This window comes from Canis lupus, chromosome 23 (genome assembly GCF_011100685.1).
Source record: "Canis lupus familiaris isolate Mischka breed German Shepherd chromosome 23, alternate assembly UU_Cfam_GSD_1.0, whole genome shotgun sequence".
Taxonomy (NCBI): domain Eukaryota; kingdom Metazoa; phylum Chordata; class Mammalia; order Carnivora; family Canidae; genus Canis; species Canis lupus.
This window is the reverse complement of record NC_049244.1, coordinates 26,313,882-26,332,187: the sequence shown is the minus strand read 5'-3', so window position 1 is coordinate 26,332,187 and position 18,306 is coordinate 26,313,882. Positions and strand designations below refer to the sequence as shown.

At 40.2% G+C, this 18,306-nt stretch overlaps 1 protein-coding gene across 1 annotated transcript in view; it reads left to right on the top strand.

The window, feature by feature from the left end:
- Nucleotides 1–5,698, top strand: part of PLCL2 (phospholipase C like 2) — a 185,828-nt gene extending 180,130 nt beyond the window's left edge. Inside the window, 1 exon segment of the mRNA XM_038570754.1 lies at nucleotides 4,827–5,698. Coding sequence (XP_038426682.1) covers nucleotides 4,827–5,006 — 180 coding nt within the window. The 3' untranslated portion in view covers nucleotides 5,007–5,698.
- Nucleotides 5,699–18,306: the final 12,608 nt, after the last annotated feature.

The window sequence follows — 18,306 nt, the reverse complement described above, 5'->3', positions numbered from 1 at the left end:
TCAACAGGTCAAAGAAGAAAAATCACATGATCATCTCAATAGATGAGAAAAAAGCATTTGACAAAATCCAATGCCTATTCATGATTAAAAAAAAAAAAAACTCTCAGCAAACTAGAAATAGAGAAGAACTTCCTCAATTTGATAAAGAACATCTACAAAGCACCTATAACTAGCAACATACTTACTGGTAAGACTTCAAACCTTTCCCACTAAGATCTGGAACAAGGCAAGGATATCTCCTGACTCTACTGTTTTTCAACATTGTACTAGAAGTCCTAACAAATGTAATAAGACAAGAAAGAGAAATAAATGTATATTGGGAAGGAAGAAGTAAAACTGTCTTTGTTCATAGATGACACGATCATCTACATAGAAATTCTGAAAGAATTGACAAAAAACTCCTGGAACTAATAAAGTTATAGTAATGTTGCAAGACACAAAGTTAGTGTATAGAAGTCCCATCACTTTCCCGGATAATAACAATGAACAGGGTAACTTGAAATTAAAAACATAATGCCACTTATGTTAGCACCTCCAAAAAATGAAATACTTAGGTATTAATCTAACGAAATATGTGCAAGATCTATATGAGGAAAACCACAAAACTCTGAGGAAATATATCAAAGAAGAAATGAGTAAGTGGAGAGACATCTCCTGTTCATGGTTAAGAAGACTCAATATTTTCAAGATGTCATTTCTTTCCAACTTGAACTATAGATTCAACACAATCCCAATCAAAATTCCATCAAGTTATTTTGTGGTTATTGACAGATTGATTCTAAAGTTTATATGGAGATGCAAAAAGACCCAGAATAGCCAACACAATATTAAAGAAGAACAAAGTCAGAGGAATAACACTACTTTGAGATTTATTATGAGGCTACAGTAATCAAGACAGTGTGGTACTGGTGAAAGAACAAATAGATCAATGGAACAGAATAGAGAGCTCAGAAATAGAACCACATAAATATAGGCAACTGAGTTTTGACTGAGGGGAAAAGGCAATACAGTGGAGCAAAGATGCTCTTTTAAACAACAGTGCTGAAACAACGGAGTATCCACATGCAAAAAAAAACGGGGGGGGGGGGGGGGCGGGGGAACCTGGACACAGACCTTACACCCTGCACAGAAACTAACTTAAAACAGATTATACACTTAAATGTAAAATGGGAACTATAAAACTCCTGGAAGATAACATAGCAGAAAATTTGGATGACCTTGGGTACCATGGTGACTTTTTAGGTATAACACCCACAGCACAGTCCATAAAAGAAAGAATTCATAAGACCAGGCTTTATTAAAATTAAATCTCTGCTCTGCAAAAGACAAGTCATTAGAACAAGAAGACAAGCCACAGACTGGGAGAGAATATCTGTAAAAGACACATCTGATAAACAGCTGTTGCCCAGAATATACAAAGAACTGTTAAAATTCAACAATAGGAAAATGAACAATCTGATTTGAAAATGGGCAAAAAGACCTGAGCAGACACTTTACCAAAGCAGATATGCAGATGGAAAGTTGGCATGTGAAAAGTTGTTCAACATTGTGTATCATTAGAGAATTGTAAATTAAAACAAGAATGAGACATCAATATTTAGCTGTTAGAATGACCAAAATCTAAAACACTAACAGCATCAAATGCTGGTGAGGATGGGGAGCAACAGGAACTTTCATTCATTGATGATAGGAATACAAAATGGCCCAGCCATGGCAGTATGGCAGTTTCTTTCTTTCTTTTTTTTTTTTTTTTAAGATTTTATTTATTCATGAGACACACACACACACACAGAGGCAGAGACATGGGTAGAGGGAGGAGCAGGCTCCCTGCAAGGAGCCAAATGTGGACTCAATCCCAGTACTCCAGGATCACACCCTGAGCTGAAGGCGGATACTCAACCACTGAGCCACCCAGGCATCCCAGTATGGCAGTTTCTTACAAAAGTAGACATACTCTTACTGTATGATACATCAGTCATGCTCCTTTCATTATCTACCAAAATGAATTGAAAACTCACACCACAAAATTCTGCACATGGATGCTTATAGCAATTGTATTCATATTTTCCAAAAACTTGGTTGTAACTGAGATGTTCTTCAGTAGGTGAGTGGATAAATAACCTGTGGTACATCCGGACAACGGAATATTATTCAGCACTAAAAACAAAGGAGCTATCAAGCCATAAAAGACATGGAGGAAAGTTAAATGCATAGTACTAAGTGAAAGAAGCCCATCTGAAAGGGCTACATACTTTATGACATTCTGGAAAAGGCAAAACTATTGAGTTAGTAAGAAACATCAGTGGTTTCGGGGATTGGGGGGAAGGGAGGGATGAATAGATGGAGCACAGGGGATTTTTAGGGCAGTGAAACTACCCTGTATGATACTGTAGTGGTAGATACATGATAGTATACATCTATCCAAACTCATAGAATGTACAACACCAAAAGTGAACCCTAATGTAAGCTGTGGGCCCTGATAATGATGTGCAGTGTCGCTCATCAGTTATAACAAATGGATGTCCCACAGTGGGGCAAGATGTCAGTAGTGGAGGTGGTTGTGCCTGTTGTGGAGATGGGGGCATATTGAAATCTCTGTGCTTACTGCTCAGTTTTGCTGTGAACCTAAAACTGCTCTAAAAAATGAAGTTATCAATTTTTAAAAATGTTTGGAATTTTAAAGCACAAATGAAATATCTAGTTACAGTCCATTAGCCATAAATATATGTAGCAATCCCACATGTAAGGGCAAATAAACTATTTAGCAAGAAATTATATTTTTGGCATAATATGCTATAATTACATACAAAAACCTCACTGCTTATAAACTTTCAGTATATGAATTCAGTAGTAGTAAGAATGAATAAAAAATGAAGCTCCTTCAGTTAAAATACGCAATGGAGCATCTATTTATAGTTACTAATTAAAGGTCTTTGTAAAGCAGAAAGATCATGAACAGTGAATGGTAAACAGCAAACCATTCTGCGGATTCTGGCCTCATAGGGACTTAAAATTATATTGCAACTTGGTCTCACCAGAGACTGAGATTTGATTTTAGTCTAGTTGCCTCCCAAGCTAAGTCCTTACCTGTTACCCTTGCCAGCTGGCCCCCAGCTTTTGTTGTACAGAAGTACTTGAACAAGGGTGCACATTGGGAGGGAATTAAACAAAAAGGGAGAAGGAGGAAAGTACCAAGAATGCAAGTATGACAAGAAAAAGCCAAACTATGGAGAAATGATAAAGAGAATGATAGAAGAAATTTAGAGCTCAAGGGAAGGAAAAAAAGCAAACAATAAAAATAAGAAAGAAGGAAATAGTATAAGTAGAAAGAACTATTAATGGGAGGCGATTAAAGATAGGAAGAAAAAATAGAACAAAAGACCAAAGTAGGATCGTTGGAATTTACAGTGGAGAACCACCTCATCTCTTCTAATCATTAATCTTGAAATGATCGGCTGATATATGGGCAATTTCAACCCCCCAGGGGATATTTGACATCTGCAGACATTTTGGTTATCACAGCTGAGGGGGTGCTACTGGTCTATAGTGGATAAAAGCCAGGGATGCAAAAAAAAAAAAAAAAAAAAAGCCAGGGATGCAGCAAACCTAAGATGCACAAGACAACTGCCCATCTACCCACCCAGCCAGCAAAAGAATACTCTGGTCAAAATGTCAAGAGTGATGAGGCTCACAGACTCTGCATTGACCCAACATCAGCTCAAATTCCGGGCTCCTAGTGACCAAGCATCAGTCTATCCCATTGTGTTTTGACCTATATCTGTTAGACTGCATATATGCCAAGTTGATGCCATACCCCATAAAAGAAATTAAATTTAGCTAAGAAAGTGCATCTGAAGTAAAGAATTCCTTCCTTCCTTCCTTTCCTTTCTTTCCTTCCTTTCCTTCCTTTCATTCCTTCTTTAGCAAGTAGTCAGTGAAAACCTGCTGTGTGCCTAACTGCCAAAGCTTGCTTCAAAAGTAAATCTTTATAAATGGAGAATAGACGTAGGGCTGTCCAGGGGCTAAGGATGGTGGGGGGATGCGTGGGACTATAGTCATGGTACCAGGGAGATCTTCGTGGCAGCAGACTAGCTCTGTGTGTTGATTGCGGTGGTGGTTACCTGAATCTCCCCATGGTCTGAAGTGACGCAGAGCTCTAAGCTTGCATTGCCCCGAGGTCAGCTACTGGCTTGCATATTGTGCTACAGTTATGTAAGATGTAACCACAGGGAGAAATTTGGGATAAGGTATATAAGACCTCTCTGTACTATATTTGCATCCTTCCATGAATTTATACTTACTTCAGAATGAAAAGCTAAAAATGAAGCAAATCTTCATTGGGAAAAACCAAGATGGGCCAAACAATTTAGCAAAAGATATAATTCTAACCAGGGTAGACAGCAGTGGTCCACACACGCAGAATTCTGTTCAGATTTATAAATAGAAAGGACTGAAGAGGCAGCGCTTGGAGTTTGGTGTAGAAAACAAACTTGTTTTTTATTAAAATTGACCTATTTGCTTCGGCCCAGGGCATGATCCTGGAGTCCAGGGATCGAGTCCCACATCGGGCTCCCTGCATGGAGCCTGCTTCTCCCTCTGCCTGTGTCTCTGCCTCTCTCTCACTCTCACTCTCTCTCTCTCTGTCTCTCTTGAATAAATATATAAAATCTTTTTAAAAAATTGACCTATTTGGATGCAGAACCAGTATCAAATAATCTGCCCTCTCGCGGCATCGAAATATTTCTATCTCAGTGGAAGACCTATGTTGTCAAACTGCAACAGGAAGTCATGTCACACCTAACATTTAATTGCATGTCTTGTTACAGGGACAAGCGGATCTTTTGAAATACGCAAAGAACGAGACTTTGGAGAACCTGAAACAAATCCATTTTGCTGCTGTTTCATGTGGGCTGAATAAACCAGGCACAGAAAATGCCGACGTTCAGAAGCCACGCCGGAGCCTGGAAGTCATACCCGAAAAAGCAAATGATGAAACTGGAGATTGAAGGAATTTTCTAGAAACCATTATGGAGTTTATAACTCTAGGACCAATTGTAGTCAAATGGGACATTTGCTTTGCACTCACTAATGAAAATAATATTTGGGATTTTAAAGCACAACTGGAATAGCTAATTACAGTCTATTAAAACTGTGAATGTATGTAGCAATTCTGCGTGTGAAGGCAAATAAACTCTTTAACAAGAAATTATATTCCTGGCCAAAATATGCTATATTTGTATACAAAGACATCATAACCGTTCCAGTGTGAACACCCAGACTGTTCGTTCTAGTTCCATTGAGAAAAAATGTTTTCCCTACCTGAAAACAGTTTCTTAGGACGGAAATGGATTGTATTGTCAAAGTAGTATTTATTGGAGAGAAACCTAATCTACGCATTTTGCTTATACATGATTGCCAGAGCCTCTGGGTTATAGATGATTTTGGTGGCATGCCTGCTGAGCCATAATTACCAGGGACAATGTAAGTGGAGAGATGCCCCGAGTCCCCGGGGTCCTTGGAGAGCCATCGAATACAAGGAGAACAGGCAACTGGACTGAAGCTCCCCGGCTGAAGACACACGCTGGGGTGACACAGACGATGTAAAAGCAACCAATCTGAAGCGACACACTGTAAATAGTTTTTCATTGTATGAAGTCGTGTTCACATTAAAAAGATGTTTTATGATATTTCTCCAATAGCAGTACATGTGTTTAATGAAACTTTAAATTTTAACATTTCTGTTAAGAATACTCTACTCTTCAGAGTAGCCAGTGGTTGTGGAATAGCTTTGTCAAAGGTGAGTTGCTTGTCTGGCTTAACACTTTCATTTCAAGGAAGGTGTTTACAACTTTGTGCAATGGCCCCTGATGATGACCCAGACGCCTCTTTCCCCTTCCAATTCGCACTGCCCTGATGTGTGCCTGGAAACAGTGCAGGGAGGACCTCAGGGGCAGATAGAGGGGCTGGAGCACTCATAGCTGTCCTCGGCCAGCTGGGATTTTAATCCAAGCCTTTCTTTCCTAAATCAGTGAAACTTTGTGCTATTTTTTAAAAGATCCCAGACACTGCAGCCTAATTACTGCTTCTCCCAAAACAAACTTGCTTTCAGATTTTGGAAGAGTAAAAGCTACCAGCAACCCTTCTTGATTTGTCCTTTTTGGTGATTCAGGCCTGGGAGCTAGATTAAGTATGAGTAATCTGCTACATCCTTAGGAAGGTGCTCAGGCTGCTATGATTAATTTGTTTCTGCTCAGATTCTTAAATATCCTCTTTAAAAAACGCTTTCTCTACTCAATTCTTGTCATTGGCATGCTAACAGTGTGCATAAATTGAGGCATGCATCTCCATGGCTCTCGGCTACATGTTAATTCTAGCTAGAAAATTAAACCTATCTGTTACGTGAATGAGAGCGTGGTTCCCTGCACATCTCGGCAAACAACCGGCCGATGGCTTCAGCTCTTAGCTCAGATATGACCTCTACACAGAAAAAAAGGAAAGGGAATGTAGCAAAGAATTAAAAGTAGTTTTACAGAATGAGAAATAAAATAACGTATGATTTAGACTATTGTTAACAATCCTTGAATTTAGCTGGTGAGTAATAGCAACATTCAACTTTAAGTGAAACCCAGAAATAATAAAAAGTGACTTTTAAACTATGATGGAATTGAAAAAAAAAATGCTCCATTTACAGTCATGGCAGGCATTATTATCACAGGTGTGACTTGAATGAGAGCAAGGCACTTGTGATTTGCCATATGTGGTTCATACAGGGGTGGAAACGGCAACTTTAGGACAGAAGGAGCCTGAGAGGATGGCATGTGACATTTTTCCAGATGCGGGAGTCACAGAGAACGATGTGATGTGCTGCCCCATGTCACAAAGCCTGACAGGGCAGTGTTGGCACCGCACCCAGTCCCGAATTTGCCCACTTTTTCCTAGATTAAAAAAAAAATCAGCTTTCTTTTTACTCATCTTTTCAAAGGAATTAGCCACAGGATGGGGAAAAGGAGTCACACTTGAGTTAAAGCTGCCCTGTTCCTCCGCCTGCCTCGACCCTGCCCAGCGAGTCCCCCACCCTCTGTTAAAGATGATGGCTCCAGCCAGCGGAGCATGCATTCATGGCTCACTGAGCTACTTACTCTCTCCTGTTCCTCACTCATACTGAAACGGGAACCACTTGTCACATGGGCCAAGGTTATGACCGATGACCTTTGTAAGCAGTTTGTTCTTGTAAAGGACTCGCTGGTCTGCTCTGAATTGAACCCATTAGTTAAACAAAAGTGAGACATAGTCCTGAGTTCATCAGGTGTGGCGACAGCAGTCAAGTCCTGGATGGGGAGAGTCCTCTGGCTTGCAGTCTTCATCATGTGGCCTCCTTTGGTATATTGAATAGTTTGTGTTGAATCTATAATCAAGGGTTGAAATAATATAAATGCAAATTTGAACCTAGTCAACAGCATTGCTCCCTTGTACCCATCCACTGAGTGAGAAAGCCCAGGCTAGATTTTGCTCTACCATTTTCAGTAGGTGCTCGTGTCTGAACTAGGGTTTGATATGAGTAGACCTAACATTTACCATGAGTTGGAAAAGTTTCCGTTTGTTATGTTTGATAGTGGGACCCTTTGTTGGGGCTGTGGTTAGGGACTTTGCATATGTCATTCCATCCTCTCAACAACCGGTAAGGTACTTATCCAATATTGTAGATGAACAAATGATGACTTTAGCCAAGGTCACAGACTATTCAAATCAGGATTTGAACCCAGATCTGCCTGTTCTGAAGCCTGTGTCCCCCAAACACTATACTCTTTAGAATTCCAAATATATATTTCTCCTCTAAACTACAAGGTGGGTACTATGTCATTAAGAATAATGAGGTAATTGGCATTTCATTCCTCTTTCATGCTGAACATGAGCTCCCTAGAAGCCACTTGAGATTTACTCACTCTGATTTTATTGATCACATTTTAGACACCAGGGATCACCATAAACAAAAGCAGACATGGTCCCAACCCATAGGGAGTTCACAGTTTGATTTTGAGGAGCAGGAGAGGAGACATTACTCCAAATAATTATAAAGATGAGATAAAATTCAAACCATGGCAAGGGTAATGAAGGGGCTACACGGGCTCACATCCTAGCTGAGTACTGAAGGGAAGTGTTCTTAATCTCTGCTGCTTCTGTAACTCAAGGATTGAAAAGGAAAAAAAAAAAAAAAAGCTTCTTTCCTGCACAAGATTCTTGTGAGGACTGAATAAGATGGTATTTGTAAGGTGCCTGCCTCGCAGTGGACTTGTATTATTACCATTAGTTATTCTTGAAAGACAGGGCCACGAGAGTATACAGAGGGGCCTCACCCTCTTGAGATGATGGACTGAATATGTATGGCTCTGAAACACAACCCTCAGAACTTAAGACAGTAATTATATCTTTTGTGGTTCTGTGGGTTGGCTGGACTCCCTTCAGTGGTTCTTGTTTGGGGTCTATATCATGCAGTTGTTGGCAGATGTCAGCTGGGACTGCGGTCATCTGGCAAGATGGCTCCCTCACATAGCTCTTGGCAGGGCACTGGGCTGGGTTGTGAACCAGAGCATCTGCATGTGGTCTCTCCATGTGACTTGGACTTCCTATAAGCAGGGCACTGGTTTCCAAGAGTGAATGTTTCAGAAGACCTGTATGGAAGCTGTGGGTCTTCTTGAGACTTCTTGAGCCTGTCCTCAGAAGTCCCAGAATGTGACTTCTGCTGTATTCTGTTGTTCAAGTATGTCACTAAGTCTGCCGAGGTTCAAGGGGGTGGAGAAATCAGCTCCCTCTCTTGACAGGGGAGTGGCAAGGTCACGTTGCAGAGGATGTGGGATAGGAGATATAAAGACCACCTTTGGAAGATACAGGCTGCCACAGAAGATTTCCTGAAGGCAAAAATTGTCAGCAGAGGATGAATTTAGGCAATTTAGGCAGAGAACCCAGCATGTTGCAAAACCCAGTGGTAGGAGGGAGGGTGGCCATGCTTGAGGACATAAAGAAGCAAAGTGAGACCAGGGTGCAGACAATGAGAGGGAGAAGGTGTGAGGAAAAAGTGGTGAGGGTGCTGGAGCCCACCATGAAAGGCTCTCTGTAGGCTTTGTCAGAGGTTTTGGCCTTGTTTTCCTAAAAAAGATAGTCATATTAATCCACCTGTTATTCGTTTTACTTAATTACAAAAGAAATATATGTTCCTTGTTACCAAAAAGGTCAAACATGGAGATATTCAGATGTCACCAACAAATGCTGTCTTCTCTCTGATAAGTTCCCACTTTTACTGTCAAAAAAGATAGAACATTCTAATTTATTTTTATTTTTTTGAAGACTTTTATTAATTTTTTTGAAAGATTTTATTTATTCACGAGAGACACAGGAAGAGAGACAGAGACACAGGCAGAGGGAGAAGAAACAGGCTCCATGCAGGGAGCCTGATGTAGGACTCGATCCTGGGACCCCAGAATCATGCCCTGAGCTGAAGGCAGGTGCCAAACCCCTGAGCCATCCAGGGATCCCCTCCAGAAAGATGTTTTACTCTAAACCAAAAATCACAAAAAATTATTTGGAAATGGATTGTTGTAGTCATTGAGATTATTGAGATGAGCATTCTGAACATATATGATATAGATAATGAATATTCAAAACATTGAAAAGGTATTAGATGAAGAGTAAAGCCTTCTTTACATTTCCCCCTAGCCTCAGTGCCAAGAGCTTCTCATGCTTAATCCTTTCTGGTTTTGATTCTTCTGATAATTTTCTCCCAAACTCTAGACCAATGCTGTCCAAAGAACTTTCTATGGTGATGGAAACATATATACCTGTGCTATCTAATGCAGTAGCCACCAGTCACATGTGGCTGCAAATTTAAATCTTAATTAATAAAAACTCAATGAAATAAAAAATTTGGTTCCTCAGTCACCCTAACCACATTTCAGTCATCCCATTGCCACATGTGGCTCGCGGCTACCATAATGTACAGTGCAGCTACGGAGAATATGCTCCTCCCTCTGCTTCTGCTTCATCAACTGGAAAAGACCTGTGACTTCACACGAAGGCAAACAAAAAATATAGCTCACATCACTGTTTCTTCTCTTTGCCCTCCCTTCATTCCCAAGCCCTCCTAGGAACATTTTAGTTTTAGTGCTGTTGGTTTACTATTATAGCTTTTATACTATTTCTTGATACATCCATTGCTGTCATACTTTGATCCACCACCATGTTAGGTCAGGACGTTAGAGTTCTCCCCTATTCCCTCCACGACAGCTGCACTTGCAGCTGCCAACCACCACACCTCTCCCTCTCCCATCGGCAAGGTCTCTGGATAGCATTATATTCTAACCTGTAACTGTAAACTTCCTGTGCTTTCTTTAAGATTGGTTTTAAAATTAAATAACTAGGCTTTATAATGTTATAATTTCATATGAATTAATTTGTTCTAGAAATAGTGTGACTAAACCTGTCCAGAAGGAGACATTTGGGAGCCCAGGCCACCAAACCTGTGCCATTCAAGGTGAGTAGAACTAACTTCCACTGCCAGCCGAGACAGAGTAATGGGGAATACATTTGCCTTCCTGCAGAAAACAGCCAAAACCCAGAAGGCAATGGTTTTCAAGACATGGGACCTCAAACATAGAAAGACACTGATCTTTTAGAGGAAGTAAGCAAACCAGGTGAGCCCTGTGATTGCCCCAGCTGATAACCTTGAGAGAGCTTGCAGGCCCTATGCCAAGAGAGGAAAGCGAGGCAGAGCCTAGAAGCCACCCTCCCCCTCAAACCCAAGTCCAGGAAGTGGAGCTGAGGGACCCAGGAGATCAAGATGGCTAGAGTGTGTGTATGGGACAGGGTGCTGGAGGTGGGGGAGCTGCAGAGGATGGGGGTTCGGCAGAGTGCCAGTAGGCACAAACGAAGACAATCCCTGAGGCAGAGAAAGACCCACTCCATCATTAGGATAGAATTTCTCGACTTTTTAAGATTATCAACTCCCTAATGAGTCATTTTAGACATTTTTTCACAATCATTCTCTCCCATGAGATTTAATACCACACATATACATATGTATCTATATAGCTATTTCTGTACTGTATGCACATGTGTGTATATGTGTGTATATATATGTATATATATTTATGTGTGTATATATATGCATATAATTATGTATATTTCTGCTTTATATATAAACAGAGTGAAAGTTAATTTCTGAAAATTAAATATTGCTCCTCTGGGCTGCTTGCCACCAGCCAGACTGGAGATCCACATAATGCACGGGACCCCAATGAGAGTACTCAGAAGGGTTTTGCCTCAGTAGTGGGAAATAATTCACTCCAGAACAGACACTGCTTTGACCCCACCTAAACATCTTAAAAGTAAGGCCTAGGGGATCCCTGGGTGGCTCAGCGATTTAGCGCCTGCCTTCGGCCCAGGGTATGATCCTGGAGTCCCGGGATTGAGTCCCGTGTCGGGCTCCCTGCATGGAGCCTGCTTCTCCCTCTGCCTGTGTCTCTGCCTCTCTCTCTCTCTCTCTCTCTCTCTCTCTCTGTCTCTCATGAATAAATAAATAAAATCTTAAAAAAAAAAAGTAAGGCCTAAAAAAGTCAAACTTTTCCAGCAACTGAACATCCCTGAACAAAGCTAAGAATATTTATAGGAATACAAAAATATTTAGGACCCCAAAAGGTAAAATTTGCAACATCTGGTACCCAAAAGAGTTATGTGGCATGCAAAGAAGCAGAAAATTACAACCTAATGAGGAGAGAAATCCGTGAATGAAAACCAACCAGAACTGACACAGATGTTAGAATTAGCAGACAAAAGTATTAAAACACTTATTTCAGCTGTATTCCTTATGTTCAAAAAATTACGTAGTTGCATAGATGAGATAGAAAAGACCAAGACTGGATTTCTGGAGATGGAAACATCAGTGTGTGAATGAAAGTTACCATGGATTGGATTAATGGCAGATTAGACTTTGCAAAAGAAAAATTAGTGCACCTGAAGACAGCATAATTGAAACTCTCCAAAATAAAGCACACATAGGGGGAAAAAAGAAAACAAATGAACAGAACGTCAGTGAGCTGTGGGACAACTTCAGGTGGCTTAATATATGTGTGACTGGGGAGTGTCCAAAGGCGAGGAGACGATGGGAAGGATCAAAAATGAGATTGAAAATCTAACAGTCAGGGGCAGCTGGGTGGCTCAGTGGTTGAGCATCTGCCTTTGGCTCAGGTCGTGATCCCGGGTCCTGGGATCAAGTCCCACATCGGGCTCCCTGTATGGAGCCTGCTTCTTCCTCTGCCTATGTCTCTGCCTCTCTCTCTCTCTGTCTCTCATGAATAAATAAATTTTAAAAAAGAAAAAGAAAATATAACGGTCAAACATTTTGTACAATTGATGAGGGCTTTAAGCCCACAGGTGCAGGAATCTCAACAAACCCCAAGCACAATACACAAGAAAAAACTGCATCAGAATCAGATTGCTCAAAGCCCACAGTGGTAAAGGGGAAAATCTGAAAAGCAACCAGAAAGAAAAAGACATACTATACAGAAGAACAAAAATGAGAGTGACAAGCAGATTTTGCAGGTGGCAGCGATGCAAGTGAGAAGTCAGTGGAGTAACATCTGTAAAGGGCTGCCTGATAGAAAAGTAGCAGTCTCCCTGGATTTCTCTGCCAGCAAAAACATCTTCCAAAAAAGGCAAAATAAAGCTTTTTTTCAGGTGTACAAAAGCTAAAACAATTCATTACCAACAGACCTACACTACGAGACACCACTTTAAAAAAAAAAAAGGTTTATTTATTTATTTGTTTATTTATTTAAGAGAGAGAGCAGGGAGAGGGAAAGGGGCAGAGGGAGAGAGAGAATCTCCAGCAGATCTCCACCCAGTGTGGAGCTGGATGAAAGGCTTGATCCCTTGACCCTGAGATCTTAACCTGAGCTGAAACCAAAAGTCGGATGCCTGATGCCTAATTGACTGAGCCACCCAGGTGCCCCAAGACATCACATTTTTAGGAAGTCCTCAGGAAGAAGAAAGTAATAGGAGACAGAAATATGGATCTGCACAAAGGACTGAAGAGTTTGGGAAATGGTAACCACATACGTAAATATATAGGATTTTTTCTTATTATTTAAATATCTTTAAGAAGACCGTTTCAAAAATAATGATGCAACTTATGTAAATGTAAGATGTATAACAACAAGAACACAAGATCCTCGAGGTGAGAAATAGAAATATTTTACTGCGAGGTTCTTATGCTTTGTGTGAAGTGACATGACATCAGTTCAAAGTGTAGTGTTGGAAATAAAGACGTATGCTATAAACCCCTGGGAAACTACAGAATAACAAAACAGAGTTGTAGCTCACAGTAAAAAATGAGGTGAACTAGAATAGTAAATCTCAAAAGAAAAGGAAGAAAAAGGGGAAAAGGATACATAGATGGAGCAAATAAAACACAACTGGCAAAATGAAATATGAAAATTTGATAAACCTGACTTTAACATTAGCTTCTGGGATGTTTTGTTTGTTTGTTTGTTTGTTTGTTTTGAGATGCTATTGAGAGAATTGAAAGTCAGGCTGGAATAAATATTTGCAACATTATATTTGACAAAAAACTTGTTTCCAGAATACACAAAGAATTCTTACAACTCAGTAGTCAGAAAGCAGGCAATGTAATAAAAATCATAGATAAAGGACTAGTGACAAAGAAAATATAATGGTCAAAAAGCTAAGAAAAGATATTCTGTGTCATTAGTCATTAGGGAAATGCAAATGAAAACCACAGTGAGATACCACAACATACCCACTAAAATGGCTAAAATTAAAAATATTGACAATGCTGCATGTTGATGAGAATATGGAGCAACTCTAATTCTCAAACCTATTTTGGAAAGCAGGTGGACATTTTTTGATATAGTTAAAATTATACTTAATTTATGAACCAGCAATTCCAATCTTAAATTTTCTGCAGAGAAAAAAGAACATATATCCTCTGTAAGTCTGGTATAAGACTGTTGACAACAGCTTTACTCATAATATTAAAAAACTGTAAACTAGCCAAATGGTCATCAGCAAGAAGATGGATAAACAAAATTGTTTATCCATCAAAACAAAATTGTTCAAAACTTCTCAGCTCTAAAGAGATTGATGGTGCCTGCCACAAATATAGATGACAGTTAAAAAAAAAATCTCATGCTGAGGGAATAAATCTAGACACTGAAGAGTACCTATGGTGTGGTTCCATTCTTAAGGATTGTAGAACAGGCAAAGCTAGGACTCTGTAATAGAAGGGATTGTGGAGGATGTTGCCCGCAAAGGGAACTTCTGGAAAGATGCAGATGTGACGTGCATCTGGTATGCAGACATACCATTTTGGTTCTGATTCTTTTGTAGGTAACCAGTATCATTTTCTTGGGAACTTATGGATCTATTCTTTATTTTTGGTGTTCTAAAATGTTGTGATGAGTTACAGATAGATAGATAGATAATAGATAGATAGATAGATAGATAGATAGATAGATAGATAGATGATAGATAGATGTTTGCTTACTCATTCAACAGATACTTATTGTAGATATTGATTTCAAGGAAGCCTAGGAGCTAGAAACAGCAATAACTTCCCCATTCTCATGGAGGTTACATTCTGGTGTGGGAAAGAGACGATAAAATTAAAACAAGTAGATGAGATTTCTGCAGATACTGATAAGTACCAAGAAGAAAATAGAACAGGAATGAGGTAACAAGATGAGACAGGATAAGGGGTGCTTTAGGTGAAGCAGTCAGGGGAAGCCTCTCTGAGGAGGTGGCATTAAATGCAGCCCTGAGTAATGAGGAACCCTGGGTCTATCTGGGAAAGAACATTATAATAAAGGGAACATGCTCCCAAAGGACCAAGATGGGAATGGACTCACAGTGTTGGGGGACAGAAATAAGACAGGGTGGCTGGAGAGTTAGTAAAGGTGAAAACCACAGGAAATAAGGACCAAGGGCAAATAGGAGTAGACTCTGCAGACCCAGTGTGGATCTTGGATCTTACCCTAGGTAAATTAAGGAGTACTACAATCTCATTTATATTTTTAAAAGATCACTCGGCTATAAATGAAGCAGGGGGTGGAGGGGCTGAGGGGGGTCCAGATTAGAAACAGGAAGCCCAGGTAGGAAGCTGTTGCTGTAAATCAGGGGCCAGGGATGGTTGGGAACAGAGTGTAGAGAGGGGGAGACGTGGGCAGATTGGGGTTTTAATTGGACGTGATGTGGCAGGAGAGAAACAAATCAGGAATGACTTGGGTTTTCATCTGGGCAACTAGGTGAATGGTGTGCCTTTAACTGCGAGAGTGGAGATGTGGGGAGCAGAGGTTTAGAAGAGAAAATCACATCTAAGTTGAGATGCCAGAGAGACCATTGGTGTCCAGTGTATGAGCCAGACATCCGGGACAGGTGAAGGGTTAGGGAGGCTGATGTGAGAGTCTCCAGCGTGCAGCTGGTGTTCAGGGCCCTGTGTGGTAACTGACGGGCCCTTTCATTATGAAGTCTGTGTGTGAATTGCATATCTTCAAGTCCAGACATTTTTTTAAATTTATGTCCCCATACCCTCTGCATTCTACCTATCTTCTCTTTCCAGAATTTCTATTAGGTGGATGTTAAGTTCCTTGGACCAATCTTCATTTTATTATTGTCCTCCATTTTATTCATCTCTTTTCCCTTTAATTCCATGTCTCTCTTGACTTTTTTCTGGCTGTTATATTGATCCAGGTGATGTTGGCTTTAATAATTTTTTTATTTCCAAGACCTCTTTGTGGTTTCCTGATGGTGGTTTCTTCTTCCAGGCAATCTGTTCTTATTTTGTGACTAGAATCAGGACCCTATTTAGATCTCCCATAAGTGCATTTCTTTTCCCTGTATTATTTCTTATGTGATCAGCTATTCTGTTTATTTCTCTTGGACCTTCTCTTTTGTACTGTGTTTTTCATCAAGTGTCAGGAGGGCTGTAGTGTTTATGAATGAAAAATTACTAGTGTGGTCAACATGACTGGGAAGGGTTCCATGTGTGTGTGTTCTCTTTGTCTTTCCCTGAGTGGGGACACCCCGAGAGGATGGAGTGTGTCTGTTAGCAGGCTTCATTGCAGCACATCAGCAAGAACTGCCAGTCAAGCATGTATCTCAAATGCTTGTAAATTGAATGTAGCATGAACTCTTTGGACAAATTGCATTATAATCTAGAAAAGAAGTGGTGAACAGAAGTTACCCCTGAAAACACAAGTAAATGTTACCAATTAATCAAGCCTCTTTTCGCGTGGTTGATCAACTAGTAATGCCTGCCCTGGATGAGGAGGGGCTCAGAGCAGGAGGCTCTCCAGTGTGATTCCTGCTTCAGACCACAGCACTGCCAAAGGGTCCTAGCTCCGGAGTCTTTAGCTCAGACTCAGCCTGGATGAGATGCTCAGGAATTTGTCCCAGCTTTGCGAGATAGTGAGGCTAAATGTTAATCAGAAATAGTAAAGAGAGGCATGATGGTGGAATAAATGATGATCAAGAGAGGGAAATGGGTCAGAGCTGTAAATATAAGTGCTTCCAGAAGCCAGAAGCCAGGCTGATAGTATAAATGTGTGAAATAGATGGAAGGGTAATAGGGAGTGTGAAGTCTGCAGCCAAGGGGAGAGCTAAAATCACCTCCGCAGACATACTTATTCAGGTTCACCACCACCACCAATGTAATGCCCAGTCATACAGAAAATTCTCAGAACCCATAGCGTACTGTATTTGTGGCATTGTGGGCAGTAAGAACCTCTGTCCTAGAACTGTTGCCTCATGAATAGTCGGGGCAATCGTCCACCTCTGGGGTGCTTGTGACTTGTGATGGTGCTTCGAGTTACCCAGCCGCTGCTATTTTGCAGTGCTTCCAACTTACTTCAAAATTACCTTTAATATAGAGAGCATTATCCCCAGAATCTCTATTTATTTGCAAGGACATATAGGAGAAGGAAAAGAATTGCCCTGATTGGGGTGGGGTTGGGGTGGGGAATCTTCTTGCAATTTTCCTCCCACATCTGCCGTTGGCTCATGGCATTCACTATGAACATGAATATTCATATGAATATAATATGAATGCTGATTAAATGAAAAAGGCAAATTGAGGTCATGTTCACAAGATTTGGGGGAGCTGATGAGACTCGCATCTTGGAAATTTATAATCTTTGTAGGAACATATCAGGGATAAAAATGTGTCTCCTTCGGGCTTGAGGAAAGGAATTGGATGACACCATAGTATTTTAGATCTGGCAACAGCTCCTGGGTTCATCAAATCTAATATATTTTTCAAAATGCAGAAACCAAGGCCAGAGATGTTAAGAGAGTATCCAAGGCCACAGAACTAGCCAGGGTCAGATGTATAAGACCAGATCCTGGGAACTCTGGTTCCAAATGCAATTCTCTTTCAACTCTGTTCCTATCATTTTGTTTAATTTTGAGATGATGCTTAACAGTGATTGTATCTTCTCTGGAGATGACTCCATCGTACATGTAGGTCACCAATTTGAAACATACCAGTCAAAGCTATGGCACGTGTCATTTAGGTGATTCTCCTCCTGGTTGTTCTGAACCCAGCACCTAAGCAGTAGTGGTAGAAATGACGTAGGGTGTAGCAAACTTTGGTTCTTGAATTTTGCAGTCATCTTCACTTAGGAATTTTAACAACACATTTTATTAGTAATAAAATCGCTTTTATTACTAAAATGATGTAATCCTGTCTGCTACCTCACTTAAACAAGAAGTAGAAATTTTGGTCTAAAAAATAAAAGTCCATATCCCTTAGGATAAATACATACCTTCCTACTGTGTAAATTATATCTGTTGTTAAGTGACTCTAGGAAATACGAGCTTTATCTTATATACAGTATAGTTAAGATCAGCTTTTGAAGATAGTGGGAAAAGGCTGATGATGTTTTTCTCTGAAAAAGAACCTGTACAAAAATTGACCTAGATTTGAGTATAGAGCATTAGTGAAAACAGTATAAGAGAGATAAGTATTTAGGGGAAAAAACCCTCAAAAAACAAAAGTAAATATGGGTATGATGCTCGAGATTCTGCATTTATAACAAATTGCCAGGTCATGCTTATTCTGTGTGTGCAAAGATCACATTTGAATTGCAAGAGTCTAGAGAACAGCCTGATTATCTATACAAAGACAGTTACAGGAATTGATTCTGCCAATAATACATACGAGGCATTTAAATTTGCCCAGTGATTTTCACTGGAAAAATTGGAAGGTTGGGGGAAATTGGGTGGATTTGTAAGAGAGTATAT